This window comes from Chlamydotis macqueenii, chromosome 5, assembly GCF_036417535.1.
Source record: "Chlamydotis macqueenii isolate bChlMac1 chromosome 5, bChlMac1.mat, whole genome shotgun sequence".
NCBI classification, from domain to species: domain Eukaryota; kingdom Metazoa; phylum Chordata; class Aves; order Otidiformes; family Otididae; genus Chlamydotis; species Chlamydotis macqueenii.
The window spans coordinates 38,035,665-38,063,588 of NC_141560.1; the positions used below are offsets into that span (position 1 = coordinate 38,035,665).

Genomic DNA, 27,924 nt, shown 5'->3' on the forward strand with positions numbered 1-27,924 from the left:
GAACACTGGAACAGGTTGCCCAGAAAGGTGGTGGAGGCCCCATCCCTGGAAACGTTCAATGCCAGGCTGGATGAGGCTCTGAGCAACCTGATCTAGTTGGGGATGTCCCTGCTTCTTGCAGGGGGGTTGGACTAGATGACCTTTGAAGGTCCCTTCCAACCCTAACCATTCTATGATTCTATGATTCAAAAATGAGGAGTCACCCAACTCCTAAAAATCAGCAGACAGATCTTTTTACTGCTTCTGGAAAGTGTTCTGTTTGCACAAACCAATTTTTGCAGACCAAACTGCAGTCTCATGGAGACAGAAGATAATGTGGCTGAAGAAGGGAAAAGAGATTGTGAGTAACTCCAAGGACCAAAATGGACAGCCATTTTAAAGATTTTGTATATAAAATGAATGCTCATTTAAAATTAAGAAAACTTAATAGGAAGAGTATGACTCCAGTTAACTTCTAAATATGTTCATTGAAACTTCACTGAGACTTAGCTACTTGGAACAGTTTGCTTATTTGGGTACACCTGTATTTTCTGTAAAGGTTCAGAGATAAGTTCTGCCTTCAGCCATTGGAGCAAGATTTCAGCAGGGTAAGCAAAGTTGACTGAGAAGTGACTGACTGGAGAGCAAGTTCATTAAATGCCAAATTGGGCCCTTTTGATTTTCTTCATTTTATGAGATTCCTTACATCCTTTCATTCTGCTCACCCTGTCATGACCACATTTATGGCTGATGGCAAGCTGCCCTGCTCCCACGGCACTCCTTCCAGCCAAATCACAGTTGTCAATCCAACTGCATCTATCAAACCAATAGTAGATTGTCACAAGTCCAGTTCTCAATGCATTTATCTTGATCTAGCAGACAAATGTTCCAAGAAAGAGGGACTTGGGAATGATGATACAATTTGCTCAGGAAATCTTTCCAAGTCTGTAAGTAATGCCTAAAACACGTTTTAACTATTCATGGACTCTAGCTGCCTGAGTTCAGTACAAACCAAGAAATATGTCCTACAAAACACTCATGAAAGAAGTTAGAGAGACAATGAGCAAATAAAAAATTGTAATGGAAATGAAATACAAATTCAGGGCATCAATTTCTTGGTCTGCAGTTTCAAGTCGGTCATTGGCCTTTGGTGGTACTGTCAGCAGTGTGAATTAACCTGTGGTTATTTTCCTAGTAAAACAGTGACAACAGTTATTTAATGCCAAAACTGTCTTCTGGCATTAAACTTTAAATGTTTATCAATACGCTAAGAGCACTGGATGAAAAGTGCACAGCATGCCACGTCTAGAACACAGCTCTCCCTAGGCTGTAGTCAAATTCAGACAGTGTCTGAAGCCCAGAAAGCCAATCGGATCCTAAGCTGCATCAAAATAAGTGTGACCAGCAGGTCAAGGGAGGTGATTCTCCCTTTCCCTCTCCATCTGGAGTGCTGCATCCAGCTCTGGGGTCTCCAGCAAAAGAAAGACATGGACATGCTCGAGAGTCCAGAGGAGGGCCACAAAAACAATGTTCCAGGGAGACCTCATTGCAGCTTTTCAATAAACAGGGCTTATAAGAAAGACAGAGACACACATTTTACCAAGGCCTGTAGTGACAAGAGAAGGGGTCAAAGTTTTAAGCTGAAAGAGCACAGATTTATATTGGATATAAGGAAGAAATTTTTTACAATGAGAGTGGTGAGACACTGGAACAGGTTGCCCAGAGAAGCTGTGGGTGCTCCATCCCTGGAAGTGTTCAAGGCCAGGTTGGATGGGGCTTTGAGAGACCTGATCTAGTGAAAGATGTCCCTGCCTTTGGCAACAGGGTTGGACTAGATGACCTTTAAAGGTCCCTTCCAACCCAAACCATTCTGTGATTCTAGGACTCTATGAAGGAACTCCAAAGCTTTCTACTTTAATATTGAACTTTCCTAAATTTCTTTTAAGCTCTTAACAGTAAAATCAGAGGAAGCATAGTACTAGAACATACTTCACTCCTCTTAGAGTGAAGGTGAACTTCCCTACAAAGCCCCTTAAAACAACTGCCCAATTACAGGAAAACTCCCTAGGAGCAGATTACTGCAATCATAAATCTTAGCAGCCAGGTTCTTCCAGTAGTATGAGAGGTTTTAATCATTTAAACCAAAAAGTATTGACTCCAGCAATACTCTGATAATCTTTGCATCAATGTAATAGACTGCCCCAGAACCTCATTTTTGGAAAACCCCTTGCCTGATACAATTCTAGTCTACCAACTCCTATGTGCTTAACCGACATGTCTAAGTAAGCGCTTAATGCAGAGCCTTCTACATCCGTATCCTGACAGTGGTCCCTTCACTTTATAGTAGCCCAGCAAAGTTGGTTTCATATTACATGAGTATCTGCTTGGCAGACAAATGCCTGTGTCCAGACTTGTCTGGAAACCCCCTGGTCTCTCAGCAGAGGCTTAACTGCAGCCACACAGCTTCTAGCCATCTCACAGTGTGAGTTAAGTTTGCTCATGTCTGCTGGCAAAAAAAGTTCATCTGTACATTAAGTGGAGGTTGGCCATAAACTGCTCAAATTCCTGAGGCCATCTTGTAAAAAAGGAAGATGACCTCAGGAATGAGAGCAGTTTATGGTCATCTTCCTTTTTTTTTGCACGTAACAATGACTATTTCTTTTTGCTGTCTTCGCTTGAGCTGGTATCTTTATTTGTATTGTTTCAGCAGAATTGACCTCTGCTATCCCAACAACACTGAAATTTTGCTTTTGAGGTTTGGGAGTTTTTTAGGAGATAGAGGTGGTGCTTGTTTGCTTTTGAATGGCATGCACAGGTCCTGCAACTGGTTTAGCATGACAGCTTTTATATTCTTAGATAGCTACCACATGTATAAGCAGTGTTTATACAGAAGCCATTAGCTTACATATACATTACTAATAATACATTTTAAAAAAATTATTAAAGTCTTCAGAGGCTGATTATGCTGATTTTAGAAGGTTCTTCACTTTTTAACCTCTAACTACTGTAAGGAAGGTATAGAGATATACTAGCTGGTTTTGAAATATTTTCCAAACATAGCTATACTGAATTCTGAGTAGTGGTTTAGTGTTCTAGCTGTGCTGGTTGATGTTTTTGTGGTCTGCTTTTATTTGGTACACAACGTGAAATGTCAAGAAAATTCCTCTTCCTCTACACCCTGCAAATAAGTGCTCCAAAGAAGAGCAATACAAAGTCTCAAAAAATTATTTAAATAATATCCTAGTACGATATCTGACCAGCTGGAAGAAATAACTTATAAAAGGCTAAATCTGAAGTGTACATGTTAAAACAGACTTCCTCTACACACATTTGACAAAAATACCATGGCAACACAAGGCGTACCTACAGGCTCCGACACAGACAGAAGAAATGAATGATACAATGCTCTGAAGTAGAAAATGTCTCCTAAGCTGCTGAAGTGATTACTTCTAGGTTTTCTTTTTGATTTTATGTTTTAAATTTTATACTAATGAAATCCTTATTAATTATGCAGTGTTGTAAATATGCAAATAAGTTGACATTTCACATATTGAGAACATGATGGATGGTACATATCAACACATTTTAAAAAACACTAGTAAGTCACAATGAAAGAGTGAGATATTTCGACAGCAATCTGACTTCCCATGCAGAAGTTCCACAACATGTAGCAGTGTTTAAAAAAAAAAAAAAAAAAAAAAAAAAAAAAAAAAAAAGACAAAAAAACCCCAGAAGAATGAATTATTTGAAGGATAAGGAAAAAGAGGGAAATAACAGATTATTAGGAAAAGTGCCCTAGCGCAGAAATCCTGGAAGAATGTAGAACAGTCTCTAAACTAATGGAAGCTGCATTGATCCAAATATTTAAATAAACTGTCAAAGCACCGAGAACTTGCTGGGATAAGGAACAATCCTCCACCGGCTCTGTAACAGAGGAATTAAATGACCTCATGAAGAAGTCCTTTCTATCTAGGACACCAAAAAAGAAATCCCACTGGTTGTTCATATAAGGTAGAAAGATGTTCCACAGACTGCAGCATAACTTCATACAAGCCTTGTGATTTACTCGAAGTGCTGAAAACTCCTGAGAAGAACCAGATATTTGCAGCTGCTGCCAGTGTGCCACAGCATAATATTCCACTGTAGTACTTGGCACTACAGTAGAAAGCTCATTTAAAATTAATTTAGTTTTCATTAATAATAATCCAGGACGCATTTAGACCGTAGGCCACAGCCCTGCATTTGAATCCTATGAGGTCATGATGCGCTAATGGAAGAGAGATACCATAGTTTGGAAAGCAAATGCACAAGAAAATGCAAGCAAGTATGCGTAGCATATAGGGCCTCTGCCTTCAGCAGCAGATTATGTTTAGACTCCTTAAAAAGTCTCTCTCTGGTCACTCACACACCTGTATTTGTTTTGTACAATGCATGCCAGCAGACGGCTTTGCTCCTCAGAGACTTGTCTGTAGAGAAGCTAGGTTTAAACACAAGCATTCTTGTCCTGAGAGCACGGGGCCCTGCAGCATCCCTTCTAGCGAGATCAGAATCTGACCCCAGCTCTGGCAGCAGCCAGAGCAACGTCAAGGTTTCTCAGCAGCGCAGGCAAAACTGACTTTGGTCACGTCAAAGATGGGAGTGAGAACAGCAATGGCTGGCCAAGATCCTTTTTCCTCCTGGCATGGTTAAGAGGAGACAGTTTGGAGGAGGCACCAGAGGACTCCAGCTTAGTACTTCTGCTTCTACAAGAGAAAGCGAGAAGGAGCGTCCATAAGAAAGTAGCTCCAGCTCCATCTGCAGACTGCTTCCTTTGTTGCCTTCAAACCCACCCTCCACCTCCCAAGGCCAGGTGAAAGGATCAGTGTGGCCTTGCTGAGCTTTAGCATAAGCACAGGGAGCAGTGGGCTGGCATCAGCACCTGCCTCTGGCAACCTGCTCTTCCAGGCAATCACCCACTATGGCTAGCCTAGGCCTAAAACCAGTCCCGTGGTGGTCTTGTACCTCTGCAGAGGTTCCAAAGCCAAGGAAAAAGAATATTTCAACATCTAAAGAACATGCATAAAGCTGTAGTGTTAGTCCCTATTTTTGGATGTATATTTTCTCCCTTCTTTTGTTGCTGCTAAATATTGGCCATATCTATTGGCCATTATCACCAGTAGAACTGAAGAACAACATGAAAGCTACGACAAAATTACCAGAGAAATAAACGTTGGCACACCCCTTCCACTCTGTCTCCTCTCCTGGTCTGAGAAAGGTTGCTCTTTCAGTGTGTTTTACTGCATAGGTTGCAACGGTTTTTACAATGTTACTGGAACTATGCAAGTTACCATCACCAACTACGCTTTCTGAACGTAAAGGGAATAAAACCAGTGAAATTATCACACAACCAATAGCTGTTGTTTTTGAAAATGGAGATGTGCAAATTGCTTGCCTGTGCATTTATTTCGTACTCTAGCTGCAAACACATTCAATACAATAAGGAGAAAGGAGCTTTGGTACAACCAGATGGGTAGCTGCTGGGGACTAAGACTTCTCCAGCCTCTCCCAGTGCTCAGTGTTATCTTCAGTTTTCTAGTGCTAAATTAGATACTAAACATGCTAAGGCTGGTGAGAGAAGCACTCATGGATGCTGAATCTTCTTCCACTTGAATACAGCACAACAAAGCACTCAACACTTCCTTGTTTTCTGATAGATTGCATCTAGCCAGGACACTTCCGCAGGTTTCTGGTATTAGAATCCACATGACATAGAAACCAGTCTAAATTACACTGAATACAAGAACCTCTTCTACACTGCCCCACCACTTACTTGCTGTGATCATCAAACAACTGTTCCATAGCACACTATGGTCAACTCTGAAGGAAGAGACAAAGTAGTCCTAAAAGTGAAACAGTTTAGATCCCAAGACCATGCGTCAGAAAAATCAATTTTTTAAGAAGTAGAAACCATCCAGAGCATGCTCCCCATTGGGCCAGATGGCTTCCCCCACACAACCCAACTGGTATGTATATATGCATGTGTGCACATATATAAAAATCTCAAAAATAGCTGAAGACATTAAGAAACACTTAATCATCTATTATTCATCTTCACTTATCAGCCTGGAACTTTGAGAACTTAAACCACAAGCTGTCTCCAATGAGATAACCCTGTTCAAATGTTGTGAAAACATCTGTTGCTGAATTCTTCAAGCCTAAAGAGGTGCCTGCATTTACAATGACCAATGAGGAGAAAGAAAAGGGAAGAAAAATTGCATCAGTTGTGCTGAAAATTGGTGCAATTAGTTTAGTAACTGGACCACAATGACACGCCTCTTCTTACTAGCATTTATGGTCAAACACAGAATTAAAAAGAGGTTTTGAAATGCAGTTTGCTGTTCTGATTTAGTGAAGTTTTTCAGAAGTCCGGTGGCAGCCTTCTCACATAAACTGAAGGATCCCCAACTGTCTTTGCAAAGGCAAATAAATATAAAAGCCCTCACATAGCATCTTTGAGTAATATTTCAAAAGCAAGAGACAAGCTCTGAGTTGCAAAGATGATTCAGAGCAGTGGGTGAGGGATATAAATTCCATTTTGCAAAATATTTGGTTTACCAAGCCCTCTATTACCCCACAAGACTTGTCAGGTTCTGTCTTGAGCAGGGATTCTTTACCAGCTAAGAGACCATGTTTACAGGAGTTAAGTTTAAATACTGCCTGAAGTGCTCACATGTTAACAGTCTTACTGGGCAGGTCATGTAGGGCCGATGTCTCTCCTCAATTCTAGCTTCCCTTGGAGTCACATAAAAGCTGTGGAAACTCAGGACTGCTTTTCTTCTGCCAGACTAACGGATTGATTTTGCTACAAACTCTGCCTCTGAAGAAAAGTGGGATATACACTTTAAAGAGGAAAATGGAGAAAAAGTTCACCACACAATCAACTTCTGAAGCACAGTGGAAAGCTGGGTAGTACTGGGATGGAGAAGAAAGTTGAAAAATGAGCAAATTATTCCATCTTCAAGACAGGACAAAAGGTGGTATAAAAGCAACCAACCTTCTGGCATAGGAAATCCTGGCCTATTCAGGATTCTAAGATTGTGAAGGGAGACAGCCAATAACTCCTCAACAGAATACCTAAACAATTTAGGAAATACCTTTTTTTCACAGACCTCCCCACCCTGAAGTAAATCCTGTCTAGTAACTGGACCGAACAAAACTGCTGGCAGAGTTTACAGCTGAGGGGGAATGACTTAATGCAACCTACTGGGAGGACACCTGTAAATTTTGATTACTTGCAAAAACCAGCAGAATTTGTTCCATTTTCCTGATGAAATACCAACACAGGTAACTACATTCCTCCAACTTGAAATATGTTTGCAATTGTCTGACTAGTGTGTTCCTTTCTGCTTTTCTTTATCTTTTGTGTAGTAAGGTTGCTAACCATTAGATAGCTAGTACTTGCTGCACTGGTACTTTAGCAAAATAATCTGTTTTAGAATTGTCCTTAAGGATGTAGCTCTGTAAAGATTTACACTTGCACCAAAGTTGCTACTTACAAATAGCTAATATAATTTAGGGGAGTCGTATCAAATATTTATAGCAAGACAATGTCTAAATTCCATTGGAAAGTAGAAAGCAGTTAGAGAGATATTTTTATTTAAAATACCAACTAACAGTAGAGGACATTACATCATCCTGTCTAGTTTGCACAATATTTTAAATGAAAGACCACATTCCACCCCCTCAGATCGCAGACGAAAAGACACTCCTATTTTAAGCTAGAATAGGACAACAGGAGTTTTTCACTGAAGCAGAAGCTTTACAAGGTCTCCACATCCCTATGGCAAGACTCTTTCTCCAAGAAGGAAGCACAGCAACCTCTCTAGCTGAACAATTATTCTGAACCACAGCATGAGATTTAAGAAAGGATGTTTCATCACATTCAAAACAGGCACAACCCTTCAGGACAAGCTTCAATAAGCCCATCACAGGTGATCTGGATGGCTGATGAGTTATTCGCCAAAGAAGCCGAATCTTTACATCTAACAAAACAAAGTTCATGAGTTTCACTAAAATATTTCAGTAAGAGAGGAGCTCAAGTTACAAGAGACTGAGACATACACCTTCCTACTACAGGATCTTCTGATCCCATTAAGCAACCACTGAGGGCAATTGACATTAAGTAATTAATTTTGTAACTGAAATGTTGCAAGTTTACTGACACCCTTCCTCAAATTACCAAAACCAAAACCAAGGAAGCTGATGAAAATGCATAGGACATTGCTTTGTGGTAATGTTAGCTATCATTCTTTGTGCAAAGGACCCAGATAAAGTTCATCATCTGCAGCTGCCTGGAAAAAAAAAGTTTAAGAGCATCACAGCCAGATAAACACAAAATCCTAAATCCAGAATTTACAAATGGAGTCTGCGCAAGTATAGTAACATCCATAAAATGCAATTCTACAGTCCACACAAAAACTTACAGATAAATAAACATGTGTAACCTTTCTTTTAACTCAGAGGAAATTCTGTAGGCAGTAGTAAAACAGTACCAAATGTAAAAGGAAATCATACAAATTAAAAGGAAAGTAGGGAGAATGCTCTCTAAACCCTACACAAAGGCAGAAGGCCAACGTACTAGTATATTTAGCAGAACCATCTTCAGGACTTCTGGACTGCCACATCAAATGTCAGTTAAGTAAGCAATACAAAATTAGAATGGCATTTTCCTCAAAACTCTGCTGTTAACCAAATCTTTTAGAGGCTAGGCATCCTCCCAGCTGTGGCTTACACAGCTGGGATTAACAGCCTTTGAAAATGAAACAAAATATTTTCACTTCACCTCTAACACAGCTTGTAATTTGCTCTCACTATTGCTAAAGCACCTGAGACCACAGGGTATCACTCCATTGTACTTAATATCACTAAAATGTACAGTCTAAACTGTTAGAGCCATTAAAAATAGAAACTGTAGTATATTTCCCTAAAGTCTTGAGTGAGTCTTTCAATCAAGATTCAACACCCTTCTAAAAAGAGCATACTGATTTGTTTCAACAGAAGAGATACGCTGACATTGTATGGCTTAGTGATAGCAGTGGATGATGTCGTATTGCCAAATCAAATTAGGCGCTGACCAACTGTGGCATCTACAACACTACTGTTACATTCCACACACACTGCTGCTGTTCTTTACTCTAACACCCCTCCGCTATGCTTTCACACAGTGCTGAGCTAGTGCTGCTTGTTTAGCATATCTGGCTCAACATGGGGAAGGGTCAGAAATTAGTCAAAAGAGGTCATTTACAGCAGCTCATAGTGCTCCAGCACCCAAAAAGTAAGAGAATGTTACTGCTCTGCATTAGAAATCAGTGGGAGGGTTTTGGTGTAAGAGGAAATAAAGAGGGGAAGAGCCCAATGCACTGGAGCTGTAAGGAGCAGCCTGGGAACCCACCACCATATTATGCTGCAAACTTCATTACGAGATGAAATTTCTTAGCAACAGATCCTAAGTTCTTCAGTGAACTCAGATCAGCTTAGAAGTAGCAGAGTTGGTAGACAAGAAGGAGGAAAGACACATCCTGCCCCAGTTACAGCTTTCTTCATCAGCTCATGTAGGAGATTTAAATGATCATTATATGATAAGAGAAATAAAAAGAAAATCAATACAATAAATTATTCAAATAGCATTGTTCATTGTTATCCAGAGACTGGATTAGGCGTTTGTAAACTCCCCATACAGCTTTCATCAGAATTACTCTAGATTCAGAAGCTGAGCGAAAACAGCCATTAAAAAACCAACCAAACAAACAAAAAAACAAAACAAAAAACCCCAAAACAAACAAACAAAAATAAAAAAAACCCCACAAACCAACAAACTAATATTGTCAGACACTTGCCCCTGCTTCCTCAAATTCCAAACCAACAAAAAACTTACCTGCTTCTGGATCTGGAGGAATCCTCCACATATACAAATTGAAGTCATCAGAGCCGGAAAGAATGTACTGTTAGGAATAAAAGAAAAAAAAAAAAAGCAGTTAACTGCAAAGTTATCACCTGAATGACGTTATTTTATTGTTGATCTAGTTTCTCCAAACCAAAAATGAGAAAAAAGATAATTTGTATCATTCTTTGCACCTTGCTGATCAATTTACCCTTAAGTGGTGGTGAGGTACCAGCACAAAAACATTGCATTAATATAAACAGACCAAAACTCAAAAGCATGCTTCCTGTATCTAACGCCTCCTGCCCAAAACACATGTTTTCTTTGCTAAATAAAGCTATGGATTTTGGTTGGCTTTAATACAAGCGTGTCTAGATCAAACTCTCATATCTTGCAGCCTGCAATTCTGGTCTTTTTTAATGTCAGTCTTTCATCCTTTTTTCTCATCTCCTGAACTACTGAGAATTCCAAACACATACTTAAGATGAGAGCTAGCATGTCCGTTACAGGCAAGCACAATGTCTGGCTCATCACGCTACTGAAGACCATCAAAAGTCAGGCACTGAGGATAATCCTGAACACTGGACAAAACCAAAGCTAAACATTCACTGTCAGCAAGCCTCAAGCAGTTTTAAAAAAAAGCACATTTATCATACTGTTCATTTTTTTCCTGGTTATAGTTACTCTGAAGAGATGTAGGGCTGCCCTTTTTCAACAGTGCATGAACAATAACCAATCTCTTTATTGTACAGAAGTTCAGGCAGTACGCAATTTGAAGTAGCTTAATATACTACAAACACGCACTGGAATGGCAGGTGACATTTGACATGGTAAAAAGCTTATGCCTCTCAGTTATGAGAGGCCACAAACCGTGCCTGGTCTCCAAATACCTCTTCTGCAATAAACTGTATTCCCTGTCATTTATTTCTCTCCCAAATTAGAGAGGAGATGACATATAGTGGAACCAAGGGCAGACTGCAATTCCAGTTATACTGGTGCAGACAGTGTAAATCTCCAGCACTCAACTGACTTACGGCTTCTGCTTAATCAATACAGTCAAGAAGCTGGGCGTTTTTTATTTAAAATAATTTTTAAAGTATTATTAGGGTGGAGGGAAAGGAGAAAAAGAAAGAAATGGAGCAGATGTGTCCCTTTTCTAACCTTTGATAGGAGACAAATTCTGTTTTGTTTGGCTCAAATAATGGTTTCTGTCTTTCATTCTCCAGGAATACATAAACTCATCAGGCAAAGTAATATCAAGCAGTGAGGAGACAAATCCTAGAATAACCCAAGACTGAGAAGCAAATAAACAAAAAATGTACACTAACAGGGAGAAGACTGCTATAAATTTGCATATATTCTGTTTGCAACGCTAATTATGTTTGTGCAGTGTTTGGATGTTTCCAGCCACAAAAATGCAGTAACTAACCACTAAAATCCCTTCTCTCATCTCCTACTATCACAATCCAATAATTCTTTTTTTTTTTTTCCCTATTTTTAAGGATGCAGGATATGAGTAAGAACTTCTGAATGCAATTCTGCACATTTTCTGACAGATAAACAGCACTGATCAAACAAAACTTCCTTTAAAAACTTGTGCACACTAGTTCTGCATCACTCAGACCCATTCTTTCCAAGCCAGAAAATTATTTCTACAAGCCAACATGTTCAAGCACTTAGGCAGCTTACCTCTGCCAAACTGACCTGACAGTGCCAGGAATACGTGCGTCCCTTTCTTTTGACTACTTATAAATGTTAGCCCACAGCAGGTTGAGCAGCTGTGCCAAAACTACACAAATTAGGGCTCATACAGGCAACCTCCCAGCAACTCTAATATGTTTTGTTACACAAGAAATGCTACATGGTAAAAAAAGTCTTGTTTAAAGTTATGAAGATGTTGCTGATTGGTGGTATTTATTAGCAAATTGTGTGGCTGAAGCAGCAACCGGTTTGCCTAGGACACGTGGGGAAAAATAGAGACTTCTAAAACAGCTTGAAAGCTCAGTATCTTGATTTTATGACCATAACACCCTTTTTTTAAACAAACAAACAAACAAGCTCTAACGACTCCTCAATATGAGTAATTTACCACTTTACATCATAAATCAAACAAACCTACCAACAACGACAGGCCCCAAAGTGACACATTTCAGATATCCTGCACCAGGCACACAACACTGAAAAACCACGTTATGTACATGCAGGAAACAAAATGTCTGGGAGACTCCTCAAATCAGCTTCAAAGCTGGCTTGCAGAGGAGCTCACCATGTATCCTGTAAGACTCAATGGCCAATTGTTCAGGAAATCTGGTGTTTCATTGCCCACCAAACAAGGACATGCTACCTGCAAAGATCGCTCATTTGAGTGTACTCTGTCTTGCTTTGGAGAGAGCAAAATTTAGAGTACCCTTGCGGTGATGTGGACTAATGGTAATTTGACTGCACTATCAAGAGTGGAACCAGGGGGTCAAGACAAGTGATGATTCCCCTTACCTAGCACTCTTCAGGCCACACCTGGAGTACTGTGTCTTGTTTGGGTCACTCGATACAAGCAAACACTAATGAATCAGAGAGAGGATAGAAGAGGGCTGCTGGGGCTGAAGGCATGCAACCTGCAAGGAAAAGCTAAGGGAACTGGCTCTATTTAGCCAGAAGAAGAGAAAGTGAAGGGACAGAGTGGATCCCAACAGTCTCTCCCTGTTTGAAGGAATATAGAGCAGCTGAGGACAGATTCCTCTGAGGCGTGCAGTGGATGTTCAGGAAGCAACAGTCAAATCACAGCAAGGGAAATTCCAGCTGAGTACAAAGGAATAGCATGTTCAGAAGTGTAACAAACACTGCAACTCAGCCCCAGGAAGGCAGTGGAACCTCCACCCTTGCAAATCCAAAATTTACCTGGACAATTCCCTGAGCAACTTGATCTGACTCTGAATAAGCTCTGCTCTGATAAGCAGCTTAAGTCAGATGACCTGCAGAGCTCTCCTCCGATTCATTTTTTTTTTTCCAGAGATTGCCAAAGTAAAACGGCAAATAATTATCTTAGATTAAGGTTGGTTTTTGGGTTGGGGAACAGGAAGGGGAGAGGGTGGGCAGCATCAAGAAAATGCCCACCTGAAACCTTTACCACTCCATCACCTGTCACAGCTTCATGAAAACTCCAATGGAAAGACAAACTTAGGCCACATAGACAGAGGTATAAGCTGCAGTTCAGCACATGGACTTGCATAAATTCAGGCAGTCACAATTTGGGGAACTGAAAGAAAGAAATTGGCAAAGTATCTTAAACTAGTTCATAGAACCATAGAAAGTCTGAGACTGGAAGGGACCTCCAGAGGTGATCTGGTCCAACCACCCTGCTCAAGCACGGTCACCTAGAGCTGACTGCCCAGGACCATGTCTTGATGGCTTCTGAATATCTCCAGTGGTGGAGATAGTTCCTACCTACTTAGTCCTTCACTTCATTGCCATTTTCTAGCCTAATGACATTTGCACCAATCAAATACACTTGGCCAAGTATTCTGGAGTGAATTCAGAGAAAATAAGTCAGAAAGAATAAAACATCTGCATTGTAACATATGTCTAGTCACAGAACAAAGTTCAGCTCAGGATCTGAGTTGTTCTGAAGAAGTGCTTACAGGTTCAATCTGACAACTCAGACAGCCATCAGTTAAGTGCCAAAAGCATTAATTGATAAAGTCATCTACACAAGTTTGCTGTAGTAAGCAATAGGCTGCAAGTTGCAAACTTCTAATATAAATTTAGATTTTATTTAGGTAGTTAGCTCTGCGAATAATTATCAGAAATAGATAATCTACAAAATATCTGACTATTTGGTATCTCTGCCATTCCACTGCTACCACTGTAGCAGTCAGCATTGTTTTCCACTCTTTCCCTATTAGGATACCTCTGAGGTACATGTTTTCCTGCTATTCTCACAATATGGAACTGAATCCCCAAATACATTCCTTTTGTTCCTTTCTGTAAGACCAGGTGATAGGAGCCTGAGAAGTAGAACGTGGTTTTTCAAACAAGGACCAAGAGACTGCCAGAAGCACAACTTCATGACTGCAGCTATAGCAAGAAACATGTGCCAGCTGAAGTTTCAATAGCAGACACCCAAGATGCTAAAGCCAGAAACGCACCTCTTGCATGACATTTGAAAAAGAAACCCAATTCCAATTAGTACTCCCTGCAAAAGACAATGGGAGCCCAGGGCTTCCAGAGAACACAGCTGGACTGACGTTACTAGGACATTTACATGATCATCTGTCAAAATTTTTCTTTGATCTATTCATTATTAGTATAACAATAAGCCGATAGTTTTCCATACTAGTTGGAAGTTGGAAAATAAAGATTGAGAAAATGCAAAAGTCACTCCATAATACTAGAAAATTCAAATAAATAATTGCTATGAAGTGCATCAAGCCCTAGTTAATAAGGCTGAAATCCTGAGGGAATGGAGTAGACTTTTTAAAAGGAAGAAACAGAAAGGAAAGAAAAGGAATGGGTGGGGGTGAGGTAGATCAAAGAATGTCATGCTGCATATGCTTAGACTCCACTTTAATCGTGGCCAAGGATTTCTAGTCCCGAGGGTATGTGCAAAACGTAATTCCTAGCAGAGTACCTTCCACTCACTCACTCTAAGAGCAAAAGCCTAGATAATCAAATCACAGAGGCAAGCCAGTGAGAGGCAAAACCATGCACATTCACAGAGACAAGTAAATGGCTAAGACAGCGTGCACTCTCCCTCCTTCCACACTCCCCTCCAAAAGACAAACTCTGAGCAGAACATACTCCCAAGAACCACTGCAGTGCTGAATTCTGAATCAGACCAGACACTGCACAGGGAGCTCAGATGCTCAGATGTCTGCAGGGAGAGACCAATATTAAAACCACCTGTTTCATTGTCTGTACTTTTGCTGTTGTATCTGACTATGACTTTGGAAATCAACATTCACAATATTCACATGAACATGAGATTAGACAGGAAAACAGTTGATAATAATTAATATTGGAGGTTTTTTTAAGGGAAGAATCAGCTTCTATGTCTAGTTGTTAGCAACAATGACAGGAAAAGGCTTCCAGATGACTACAAGCTGTTGATTCAGAAGTTTGCCTTAGAAGGAAGAAAACTCTCAGGCGTGGTTAGAGCCTGCTGCTGGAGAAAACAAATTCAGCCTGAGCTTCAAGTATGGATAAAATGCTTAAAATGAACCATCATCAGGAATCTGGCAGAAATACTTCGGACTAGTGCTCCCCACTCATTCCACTGTAACTCTTCTCATTTTGTCTCTCCCCAAGGAAATTACAGCAGTTTATATAAATAAATGGAGATCTAATATGCTGCTGCTATAGTCTCATAACAGTAGCATTAGCATTACATTTTGCAGAGTACTAGCACTCTGGGGACTTTATTTTTGCTCTTACCACTGCCAGTCTGAAAGCTTTCAAAAATCCCACAAGCTACATTTCCTCAGGTGCTACTGAATATCAAATATTTCAATAAAATTGTATCAAACCTTACTTTACAGTTTCCAACATCCACATTTCCTGTTTCCATAAAATTTCCTCTTACCTATGAACTATATCAGAGACATTTTTAAGCTTTTGATCCTAGATAACGGACAAGCAGACATGGATCATTTTTCCAAAAGTATCAGCAAGTCTTTTGAATGTCACTACTAATGTAGAGGAGAACAAGAAGAATGTAGGAGAATTTATCTCAAAAGCACAAATCACAACCACCATCACCCTATAATTATAAATGGATGAATGAGGCCATGGGTAGTGGTACAGAGACGATAACCATTTGAAAAGTGACTGCTGCTAAGTTACTAACAGGAAAATACTTGTTAGAGAGACTCAAATTCCATGCTGCTGCCTACAGTTTTACTAGCAAGTCACTAGTTTAGTCTGAAAGAGACTAAACTTCTTAAATCTCAATTTGCACTCACTTGAGCATGTCTGTCCTTTCCTCAGAGGGGGCAATAAAACTTGGGGCAGAAAAGATCAGAGTAGACAGAATTTTTTCTTGAGCTTTTAGCGAGCTGTCCCTTAGCTCTTGAAGTAGTAAAAAAAAGCCTACGCTCTGTGGAAGAAGCACAGAGGCATCCAAATTTGAAACAGTCCTGCTGGTGCTTTCCACAGCTCCTTTAAGAGGTAGGATGTACAGTCCCTCCATATATTGTCTGTAACATAATATAACTTATGGGCGAGGTGTAGGCTTTTGCTTTTTTCCTATGACAACAGATAAAGAATCTGGACTGGTGGCAGTCTGCTAGGCTGAAGTCTTAACTGCTCTTCAGCACTGGAGTAGAGCTGCCTTGCACCATCTTCTCTGTGGTGGGATATGCACTGAGGAAACCACAGTTTGACATGAAGTATCATTGAAGTCTAAAAAAACATTGGTTATTCCTCCAAAAGAGACTGCAAATGGCAGCAATCAGCACTTTGGAGAAGAAATCCATTTACATGAAGAACATGAAATCTGTGTATTTTTCCAAAGAGGAAAGATTTCCTAAGGGAACAGGGCTTATGCTATTTTGTTCTCTGTGGCATCTCTCGATCTCCAAGAACTTAAGCCTAATGGCCAATTTCAGATTTGGTAAAAGACCTGAGGGTTCCAGAATTATGGACTGCCTAGGAACATGCTTTTACAGGATCTGTCTCTCTCCTCTAACTGTTTGCAAGTAGCCACTGATAGCAAGGCAGTCCTACAATCACGCAGTCCTACTAAACATCAGGAAAGCCAAACAGGAACTCATCCTTGAACCCAGCAAAATCCCAATGAAATCATCACGATCTGCTTCTCATGGAACTATTTCAAAGGGAATAAGAAAGCAAGCTATAAATAAATAAAAGCAAGAAGTAAGAAAGGTCACCTCATATACACATATGTATTTGTGTGTGCGCTTGTATGTGTATATATAAAATACTGCAACCATGAACACAGGTCTCGCTACACATCGCACATTCTGCATGAAAAATGTTTGACAGAAGACAAACATCTGTTTCTGGGCCTTTTGTGATGCCAAGACTGGTCTACACATCCTCCTTATAAATGTCCCCTGCTATTTTATCTATTTTTTTTTTTAAGCGACCAATACCTAATTTACAAGTTTAACAGCATTTAGTGTTAAGTCTGCATTTCCACCAGGTAGAAAACCTACAGATTTGTTTTCAAATAATCTTTCTATTGTTAATTGTACCCACTGACCAGAAGTGAAACAAGGTAAGGACATATCTACCAGAAGGAAACTACTTTTTCCTATTAAACAACAAGAAGCAAACAAACAAGGAATCAGCAAGATAATACAGCTTGTTTGAGATGAGCAATTCCAGAGGAATAAGAGAAAAAAACAGGATCTCCCACAGAGCAGAGCAGTGCTTTCTTTTCCTTAAACAATTAAGAAATAAACAACAGTCAACTGGTCAAATATTTCTCTCTCTTTGTGATTCATGATCTTTCTGTTGGGCTGTTACCTTTATGCTGAAGAATCTAGGCTTTTAGTGTGGAGTTCCTACTGAGTACAGCTTGAAAAGTTGCTCTAATGATTCATCTGAGCAACCTGATTGAGCTGAAGATATCCGTGCTCCTTGCCAGGGGGGTTGGACTAGATGACCTTTAAAGGTCCCTTCCAACCCAAACCATTCTGTGATTCTATGATCTGCTGACCTCCTCAGTAAGTATGCTCCCACCTACATCCCTTACGCCAACATCAGCGCTTGTGACACAGAAGTGGCCTGGTTCAGTAGCTAGAATAGTAAAACTCCATACAAATCACAGTCAATCCTTCAATATATTTCTTCTAATTTATATATTTCAACCAGCTTCTATAAGGGTCAGGTGGGTCAAGTAAAATACAAGACCTCCCTCTCAATGGCATACTGCTGTTTTGTACACTCAGACTGCAATCCCAACCAGAGTGGTTGCCATTTCTCCTCCTTTTAGAAGCTCTCGCCATCACCTCCAAGGCAGTTAACCAAGGTGTAGGGTGCAGATGATGTAAAGAGCAGTCACCTCTGCAGGCTATTAACCTCTTGTTGCTATCTCTCAATGACAAAGCCTAAAGGAAGAAGAGACAACTGGGAAAGTTCTTTCTGAAATGTGTTTTGGAAAACTTACGGTTAGGAAAATAATTTACCTACAAGAAAGGATACCTATACGTTCTTTTATCTTCTGCTTTTTAATAAATCCTGGGGCACAAATTCTTTTGTGCAACATTTAATGAATTTAAAGAGTAATCTACAACTAGGGGTCATAGCATTGTGGTATTAAGAAACCTGTTCACTTTAAAAACAGCAGTCCTTTTTGCTTGCAGCCTATACTGTTTGAGACTTTTTCAGGAAGGTTGACACTGGCACAAAATAGAGCTTAAAAGTTTTCCATCTTGGCCTGAGTATCAAGCAGGTACGTCCAAAGGCTTTTTGTAACAGAAACTTTGTTTCTCAGTAAGAAGCATGCCTATCTCATGAACGGGAAAAAGAAAAGCTGTGACACAGCAGACTGCAGAAACACACATTGCTCCTAGTACATAAAATTAAAAGCCAAAAATTTTTATTCCCACTTCCTAAATCTCTAATCTTATAAGCAGCCAGCTCTGTGTGGGGCAGTTTTAAATGCTTACAGAAGCATCATCAAAACAATACATTTACAGCTGTCTTTTTGCCATGCAGAAAGGCCATAACAGTAATTTTATTCATGAACAAAAGCAACTTAGAAATCCTTATTGTGGATTCCTATGGCAGGGAAAAATATTCACATTACGTTCCAAAGAAAGTAACAACAAATTTATCTGAGCATATAAAGGGGACTCTTCTGCACATAGCTGAAGCTATACGTACCTCAATTGCTCTCTTTTGTTTTCCTCAGCCACCTTTTACTTTACTTTTTCAAATACACATTAAATCAGATATTCTACTAGCCAAAATCCTCCAGAATTCCGTTGCTTTTTCAGTATCTAGACAAGGACAAGTTTCAACAGCTCAACAAGAAACACTGTCAGTGCAGCACTCACTGTGTATCACTTTTAGCAGTGAATTCCTGCTCACTCTCCCTTCCCTTCCCTCTCACCAGTCTGGCAAGGGATGTTATTAACTGTAGATCTCCTATGAGGAACATGACGCCTGCAAACCTCAAAGTCTCTTAAGTCAGGGTTCCACTCCACCAGAATTTAGCTTCAGTATGGGTCCCTTTGGGCTAATGCATCACTGTCCAGAGGTCTAAAAATCTCCCCCAAGGGCTTAGAGAATGCAGGAGCGAAGAGAGACAGGAAATGGAGCAGTCAGGATGCCCCAGGAAATAAGGAAGAGGTGATCAGAATAAGAAGGGTTAAAGAATATAATGCTATGCATATAGCTGGGATTTAAACTGCCATTTAGATAAAGTAAAAAACAAAATACAACTTCATCAGTAATTCTTGGAAGAAGCCAATTTACTACAGAGTAAAACTGCTTTTCTTTCCATCCACGCACAACAACATATTTGCACACAGAGTGCTTTTCATGTATTATGAAATACTGACTGCAGTAAGCTACTGTTCATTAAGAAGTCTTCTATGCACAGGAAACTCACAATATATTCTTTAGAAGAATAATTCCCTTTTAGTTTTTTAAAGCTAGACATTGATAAGTATTGTTTCCCCAACACAAATGACCTTTAAGTTCAATGACACAAAGAAAAACACAGCAGAAAAGTTCTATTTCTTTACAAACGCAAGGCAAGACCATATAAGACCCCTGGCACCTATACAGCTAATCCTGCTCTTGGAAGGGTTACACTCATGTAATAATTCTGTCCTGCTAAAAACTGGGTTGTCCCTAACCAGGGCTGTTTAGCACAGAGACTTCAACATAATGAAGGCTGTAACTTTATAGGGAGTTGGAGCGGTCTGCAGTATCGTGAGCAGTGCATTCCTGAAACTCTCCTATACCAGCGTAATGTCAACAGAAAAGGCTGAGTGGTGATGTAATGTCTGAGGGCATGCCAGAGTCAAGACACTTTTTGTTTGATTCACAGGGTACAAGTTATTTCTCCCCACCCCCACCTTTTTTAAAGTAGGCAATAAGCCATTGATTTTACAGCTACAGGCATTATAGAGCCTCACATTATCTGCACAGTGAAAAAAGGAACGAGCTGATAGCATTCATAATTGTGACACAGGCAACAAGTCTTGAGCAAGAAAAGCTTTTGGTCTATTTTAGTTTGGAAGGGGTTTTGTGGTTTTTTTTTTTTTTTTTTTTTGTGAGGCTTTTTTTGCTGATGCCCATCACCATGGCCTCTGAGGCTCCTACACTTAAAAATTCATTTGGTTACCTGAAGCCCTTTAATACTTCCCATATCCTCAGATCCAAGAAAATATTTTCCACAGTAGTCTAGCAACTGAAAATTCTTAGTATTTAAACAACATTTCCCAAACTGTAACGCTGACAAGAAGAAAGGAAACTCCCCCAGTACCCTAACACAACTTGAGATTCTCACACATTGTATGATTTGTACGTAAACAAACACTTGTGCACACAAGGGTAATGCCAGTGGGAGTTAGGTGCATAAATAAACTGCCTTTAAAATGCTGGGCTTGCATGTCTGTACCAGAAGCTTGGATAGATTATGCTCTCACATAAATCTCTATGGCCAATAGAGGGAGTAAGCAGCTGAGAGTCACGCTTGATTCATCTCATCTACCCTGTCTTGTCCTTCCTCCATTCCATAGTTGTATGACTCAAGTGAGCTCCTGGATAACACAAATGGCATACAATTTTCAATGCATTTATCTACCAGCATCAGAGCTCTCCTACAAAGAAAGGAAAAATCGGTGGCATGTGAATGAGGTCATTACACTCATGACATGGACAAAGAGTTCTGAGGGGAGCAAATGGAGGCAATTATAAATGGATGCAAGTAAAACACCAGCTAAACATTGCCTCTCAAGATCCAGTAGTTGTAAGGAAACAGAAAAGTCTGACTGTGGCATTTCTAGGGAAAATGTTGGCATATACTCTTTGCTGATTTTCAAGTCAGGTTCACAAGGCCTAGGGCAAAAATGCTTTTGGAGGAAAACAACAGTTTGCAAGGACGCAAAAAGAAGCACAGCTGTTCATCCTCCAAGATCCCTGTCACTTAGCTTGTGCTACAACCCACATACCCAAAATTCCTGCAACAATTCAAAATCATCTACGCACTTCAGAATGTGTTCTTTTAAATTTTAAAAGAAAATCGTTGGGGTTAACAGGTGAATCTGAGTTTTATTCCTTAAGTCATTAATGGTATTTCATTCTTTGTTAAGAGGTTTCAATCTACTTGCATCACAGATGCTCCAATAAAACAAGCTGGTATGCAGATCCCTGCACACCTGCTCGTAGCAGGCTCCCATTTAGAGTGACAAGTCAGGAGTTCTGGGTCCAAGTCCTGTTGAGCCCCTGTCACAATCTGTGGGCACTTAAAAGACAATACTGAGAAAAGACTAGCATACAGAGCCCAATTGCCATCAACAGATAAATCAAACTGTTCCCCAACTAGTAGTCTGTGTTTTATTTGTGCAAATAAGTTGTATTAATTTAACATACATACTTTGTCAAAGTAAGAATAATACATCTGATCATTACGGGAACTCAGGTATTTAATTTCTTAAAATATTAGAGTGATCTGCATGAGAACTCTTAAGTTGTGTCCTTCCAGCTCAGCATTTGTTATTTTTGCCATACTAGAATCCAACAGCCCCATACAGAATATGGTGGCATTTACCTTCTCTGTAGATTTCTACCACTGTGTTACAGCAAACTTCCAAAGGCGAGTACTAACAGTTGTGGGCTTTTAAACCCTGATGGCCTTGATTTACAGGAAAACTTCTCACAAGCAAACCATTTTCCATGTACAAACTTCACAGGAAGATGAACAAAGGCATAGTTCTGTGAGGAGCTGAGTCTCACAGCACTGAAAGGCCATCTCTCCATCTCTCCCCTACCCTTTGATTCCTTCCTTATATTGCATTCAAACGCTTGCCAGAGCCCTCCAAGTATCAATATTAAGTCATTAACCCAGGAAAAGAAGCAAATACTTCTGCCAGATTAGGAAGGAGAATCAGTGAAAGGTCTTGCATCACCTCTGCTGGATAAGAAAGCCCCCCACCTTTCAGAAGTTCACTTTTTATCCAATGCAACTGTATTCTAAGCACTGATGAGTTAAGGATATCCCTTTCTTTTCAGGGTTAAAATACAGAATCAAAATGCAACTTGATCAGATGAACTAAATGTGCAGACAACATATAATAGTTTTTGAACACAGGAGAGTCACATTTTAAATTACTAGGCTCTGTATGAAGTATTAAAACCTAAGTATTTAAGACAGCTTGAGGAAAAAAAAAAGATTGAGTCATCATAATAAAGATGAAAAGAAAAATTGAAAACAGAGAAAATCAGAGGTGCAATGAGAGAAAGTTTCTGAAGAAGTCTTCCTACCACAAGTGTCACTCATAATTTGAACACAACTTTCTTATCCTTAGATCCCTTCAAATGAGTCTTAGCCCACACAAAGTTTTGATCCTATGAGGAAATACAAGCAAGGGATTCATGAAGCTCACTTTGCATGGATGTCGAACTAGAGACATTCTTTATTAAGGCAAAGAACAGTAATATTAAATGGGAGAGGGGTCTGGAACCAGGTTAAATTGGAAACAGATTTATTTCTTCTTTTGGTGAATTATGATTTGCAGGGGGATTCTTGTATTCATTATTTCATACTCTCAAAACTTACCAAAAAGCAAAAGCATACTAGTTGTATAGAAGGGCAAAACTCAGAAAACATTGTATTTTTTCTTTTATTCATCTTATGTATCTCACAGTAGGTTCCAACTCTAACCTTCTTTTCTAGGTACATGTGGAATTTTATTTGGGTTTTCTGTAAAAGGCAATCCCTAAGGGCTATCCATAGTGTTGACAATCTTAGTCTGCTGAATTTGAGCATTAGTGGACAGCTTCAGGCATATACAGTTGGACTACGTGTTGGCATTTTCTGTGGCTTAATTATCTTTTTTCCTTCCAGTTAGAGGACGGGTACAAGCAGGTATCTAAATGTCAAAATTCCACATCTCTCTAATATTCCATATTAAACTTCATCTTCCCTATCAACTTCCTGTAGCATTTATAAGGGAATATAAATGTCTTTTGCTCTGATTTCAACTGGTTAGTAGCAATATGTGCTGCTACTTCACTGAACAGAAAGTGCACCAAGCCAAAAAAGAATATCAAGTTTTTAAAAAATGCAGGCTTCTGAAGTACCACATCAACCTTATACACAACAGCCATATTCTTCTCATTAAAATAAAGTCATATCCATAAGAAAATGGCTTAGAAAAGCACAATAGACTAAGGCTTTTATCTAGATCTTCAGTAACAGATGAGAAGCTACTCAGAGTCTACTCTGACTGCCAGGGGAGAAAAGTTCTGTCTTTAGGCGAACTAAATAACAGACCACAAATCATCAGCAGTTTTCTTCTTAAACAATACATGTTTGCCCATTCTTTATAGGAAAACACTATTTTAAGATGGTTTCATTATTGCATTTTCACACTCCTGCCAAAAAACTACCTAAAACTCAGAAACATTACTCAAGTTCAGTGACGTAAATGTATTTCCTACTTGCAGTCTGAAAGAAGCTCAACTCTGCCTCCTGCAGCAGCAGCAAGAGAATTAATGACCAAATGCTGACTGCAGGAAGAAATCTACTGATGACAGCAAATAATTTTTCAGATCTTAGTTTTTATAATATCATGGTCTGAAAATATATTTTTTGTTCTTAAATAGTGTTAGTGGTTAAATACAGCTGTCCAAAGACAATATCCAGCTCTAGAATCATACAAACTGCTGTTAGTCACTTCATGTGTGACCTACTTTGTGATTAGTAGTATGGAAAAAGTTCTTCCTCAGAGAAGTAACAAACTATTCTGTCCCAACCACCCACCATCACCACTCACAGAACACTAAACTAAAGGCCTATAACCTGATCCAGTAGTACAGTATTAAAGGAGAAACATTATAATTTGAAATAAGAATCAGTAACTCTGTAAATCCACAATATTTGTATTTCCTGGGATTGTGTCTATTGCACTCAGTAGCAATACTGAAATGAAAAGGAGAGGCTTCCTTATCATATGTAGATAGTATTGTCTACTCATGGCTCTAAAATAATATTAATTGGACCTAAAAAGCACCTGCAAATATTTTTCTTGTGAATACCGCCTTCCAAGTAAGTATTTGATCATGTCAAACAAGAGGTAAAATTTATCACATGCTTTGGTATATGTTTTTCTCCTTTCAGAGCCTATGTTGCAAAACAGTTCTGAGGTAAGCGTACATGTGTTCTACCTCCTGTTTTATCTCCTGAATCAGAAAAGAAAAAGAATCAATGTTACAGAGGTGTTTTCACACATTCATGGAAACTCTGGAGACTCAGGACAGCATTGCTTGCTTATTACCTGATCACGATCACCTGCAAAACAGCAGCTCTTCATGGTACATGAGTTGAAGTACCCTTGGTTGTCAAACTGGAAGACAGGCAGCCGACAGTGGATGTCATAAAGGACCGGGGGAAGGCGCCGACGCAGTGCCAGCAGCTGGGTTCCATTGCTGTTGAACCGGACACTCATGGCACTCTGAAGTGAGAGGTTTCCACCATAGCGGAGCAGTGAACTGGGAAGAGACAGAGGAAATAAGTGAGACGGGCCATGCATATGAACTCAACTTCTTAAAGACAGAAGTCTCTCTTAAACCTTACTGAGTCATTTCAAACCAATGAGTCCAGTAAACTACAATCTTATTTAGTTTCTGCTTCAAAGCATCAATTCCTGAACAAACTTGACTCAAAATCTGAATGACAAACTATCAAAATGCTAAGACTATAAAGTCTTCTAAAGAGTGAAGTTAAAAACTGAGTAGTTTTATAAATAACAAATACATTTCCTGCATAGGAGCAAAGTCTCACAGAATAGCCTTAGCCTTAAAAAGACTGTTCTGGTACTTCTGAGATGTCTGTATTTGAGACTGACCCTACTAGCACTCAGCTCTTTTTGTTCAGCCGTTGCCTGAATCCAGCCAGCCCAAACATTTTTCTTCCTCTGCTCTGGCACCAGATAACATTTTCTCCCATTGTCGATACTCTGACCATTATCTCACTTCTTCTATTTACATTTCTACAGGACATCAGAGGATGTTTGAACTCTACTATCAGTTCCAGCTTTTTTAAATAAAAGGCCATCTTACTAGCAAGTTGTTGCAAGAAATGCTAAATAAGTCACTTAGCTAATCTCAGACTTGCTTCATCTAAAAATATTGCCAAGTAGGTAAGACAATTATGCTACCGCATGACACTATTACCTAAAACTCTCACATGGTTGAATTAGCTAGTTTCCTTGTCCCATATAAGGCTGTATGATCAGGGCTGGAGTACTTGTATCAGATCTTATTAACAAAAAGACAAAAACAAAGGGTCATAAGTTTCCAGGGTCTCTCTTTAAAACACCAATAAAAGATGGAATTTGTTCCACCCAGGAACCTAAAGATAATCAATGATACTTGAAATTAGAAACTTCCATTGTACAGCCCTTCTGGCTTTTTCAAAATTAATTCAATCACAGTGCTTGGAATAATTGTGTGTATGGAAAGGCAGACAAAGAAGGAAGACATTTTATCTCTTTTTTTTTTTTTTTTTTTTTAGCGATCACTGAAACCTTCTTAAGCAGCACTGAAGCTCATCCTTTTGTTAACAACTTTTGAGCAATCCCCATCAAATCTTGTTAAGAGCTGTGACTTTTATGCACCTTCTGGACCAGACAAGGCATGCCCATGCAGAATTTGCAGACTCTAGAGGGAAGTTTACTTATGGATTTTAATGTATTATACTTTCTGATGTAGCCCTCTGCCCCAACATTTGTGAAAAATGAGTCACTCCACCTGGGTGGGAAGCCACATTCCATGCAAGTTGAAGCACGCATCATTACATGAGATACTGTGAAGTTAAAAAACTATTGTTCCTAAGCTAAACAAAGTCAAAACCAAAGTAGAAGACTCCACATAATGAATGCACTAGAAATAGACTGCACTCACACACACACTTTGTGAACTGAGCAGTCAAAGCCAGGGTGCCACAACGAACCAGAAGTCACATTTTCAAAGCCAACTAGCAAGAGCTCCAAGCTGGGCACCAAAACTTCTGAACACCTATATCAGCATGAAGAGCCTTGCTCTCTCACATGCGTGTGCATTCTCCTCCTCTTAGGCAAAGCTGCTGAGCTTCTCTTAATAGTGTTTATGCTTTTTAATAAAAACATGAGAAAATGTAATACTAGAAGCTGTGACCCTAGAGACAAGGATTTAGGATCCAGCTCATCAGCCCTAGTTTCTGTTCATCAAGATCAATAAAGTACTCAGTCAAGCATTAAAAAACAAAAACAAACTCTAAAACACACATGACTTTCTCCCCTTCTCCTCTCCTGACAGGTTTATGTAACCCAAAATTTTTTTCCTATGGAAGTTTCTACTTCCTTAAAAAAAAAAAAAAAAATTTCCCCAAAACAAAAAACCTACCTGAAATTAAACAAAAAGAAAAAAAAACAAACCCCAAAAACCAACCAAAACCAAAACCCAAAACACATACAGAAGAAATAAACCTGGATTATTTTGGCTAAGAAAGGTCAATTTTTCTATAAAACTATATGAGTTCTCCACCATGGTAAAGAACACTAAAACATACATGCACCAACCAGACTTAATGTTCAGGTGCAGCCAACGCCGCACTGAGACTAAAGCCCTCTTCCATTCCCAGTTCTCCTTCTCAATCTAAACCACAACCCAGACTCCTCTCCTGCCTACAAGTCAGCAAGTCTACCAGATGCCCCATCCTTTCAAATCTTCAAGCAAGTTTCCATAGTTACTATTATTATGCCCTGCCTGAAATATTTTGAGATTATGTTTTATAGTAATCGTAGTGTGACATTAAAGTAGCTTCCATTCTGCTTACAGATGTTTTCATTAAGCTCCTATAGCAGTCAAAGCTAGCAAAGAAAACACCTCTTAGAGCCGAGTTCTATATTGTGATTCAGTAACTTAAGTGTAAAAAAGCTCTAAAAGATTATTTTACTTCAGAAATTAAATGAAGTGAGAAGAGTTAGAGCTTCAAAAATTATGATCATAAACACACGTAAGTCTAGAATTCAGAAGCTGCATAGTTAAGACCCCTCAAAAGATCCACAGCTTTGCCTACCTCATACCCTCACTCCACACAATTCAGCCACACGTGCAATGGAAATACAGTTGTGCTGCAGTTTCTTAACATTTGACTGAAAGGAAAAAGAAAAAACAAACCCAAACAAAAAAGAAGCTCAAAAAACCCCAGACTCCACACTAATAAAAAAGACAGTGGGCTACATTTGGCTGACAAAGAAAGAAATGCTAAAATAGCCATTTGCCATTCTTACAGAAGAACATGCCGAGGACTTTCCCCGCTTGTTGCAATTCTGTCTCCAAAAGCCAAACTATAGCTCGAAGTGCAGCATTTTGCTGCACTAATCACAAGACAGTATTTTTCTGTCTTCCCTGCCCTGCTGTATCCTGCTTGCTTCTTCTCTGCCTCTTTGAAAGGGTTTGTTAAACTAACTGCACAGTGTTTTCCTTTAACAAGTTACGAAAGGAGGCAGCAAGTAGTTAGGTGGGGATGAAGAGAGACAAACTGGCATCAAAACCCCTCAAATATAAATTTCCTGACCCAAACAGAGGAGAAATATTTGCTCTCTCTCTACTCCTACGAGAAAATATCTGAGATACAGTCAGAAATACGATGGGAGGGGTTATGAAGGGAGTGCAGCTCATGGCTGCATCTTGGTAGAAAAGCTAGGAACCTAGCTCACAAATAGAGAACAAAGGATTTGAGATATCTCTCTTCCTCTGCCTCCTGCTGCAGGCAGTGGACATGGTAGCAGTATTTAGAAGCTAGGAACCCCAAGACTCTGAACAACCTGATCTAGTTGAAGATGTCC

At 39.5% G+C, this 27,924-nt stretch overlaps 1 protein-coding gene across 1 annotated transcript in view; it reads right to left on the reverse strand.

Moving 5' to 3' along the window:
* Window positions 1–27,924, reverse strand: part of DCAF5 (DDB1 and CUL4 associated factor 5) — a 79,254-nt gene that overhangs the window by 11,597 nt on the left and 39,733 nt on the right. Inside the window, exons 6-7 of the mRNA XM_086748847.1 lie at window positions 24,370–24,583; window positions 9,893–9,959 (exon numbers count right to left, since the gene is read on the reverse strand). Of these exons, the coding sequence (XP_086604973.1) occupies window positions 9,893–9,959; window positions 24,370–24,583 (281 nt within the window). The remainder of the gene's footprint in view (window positions 1–9,892; window positions 9,960–24,369; window positions 24,584–27,924) is intronic.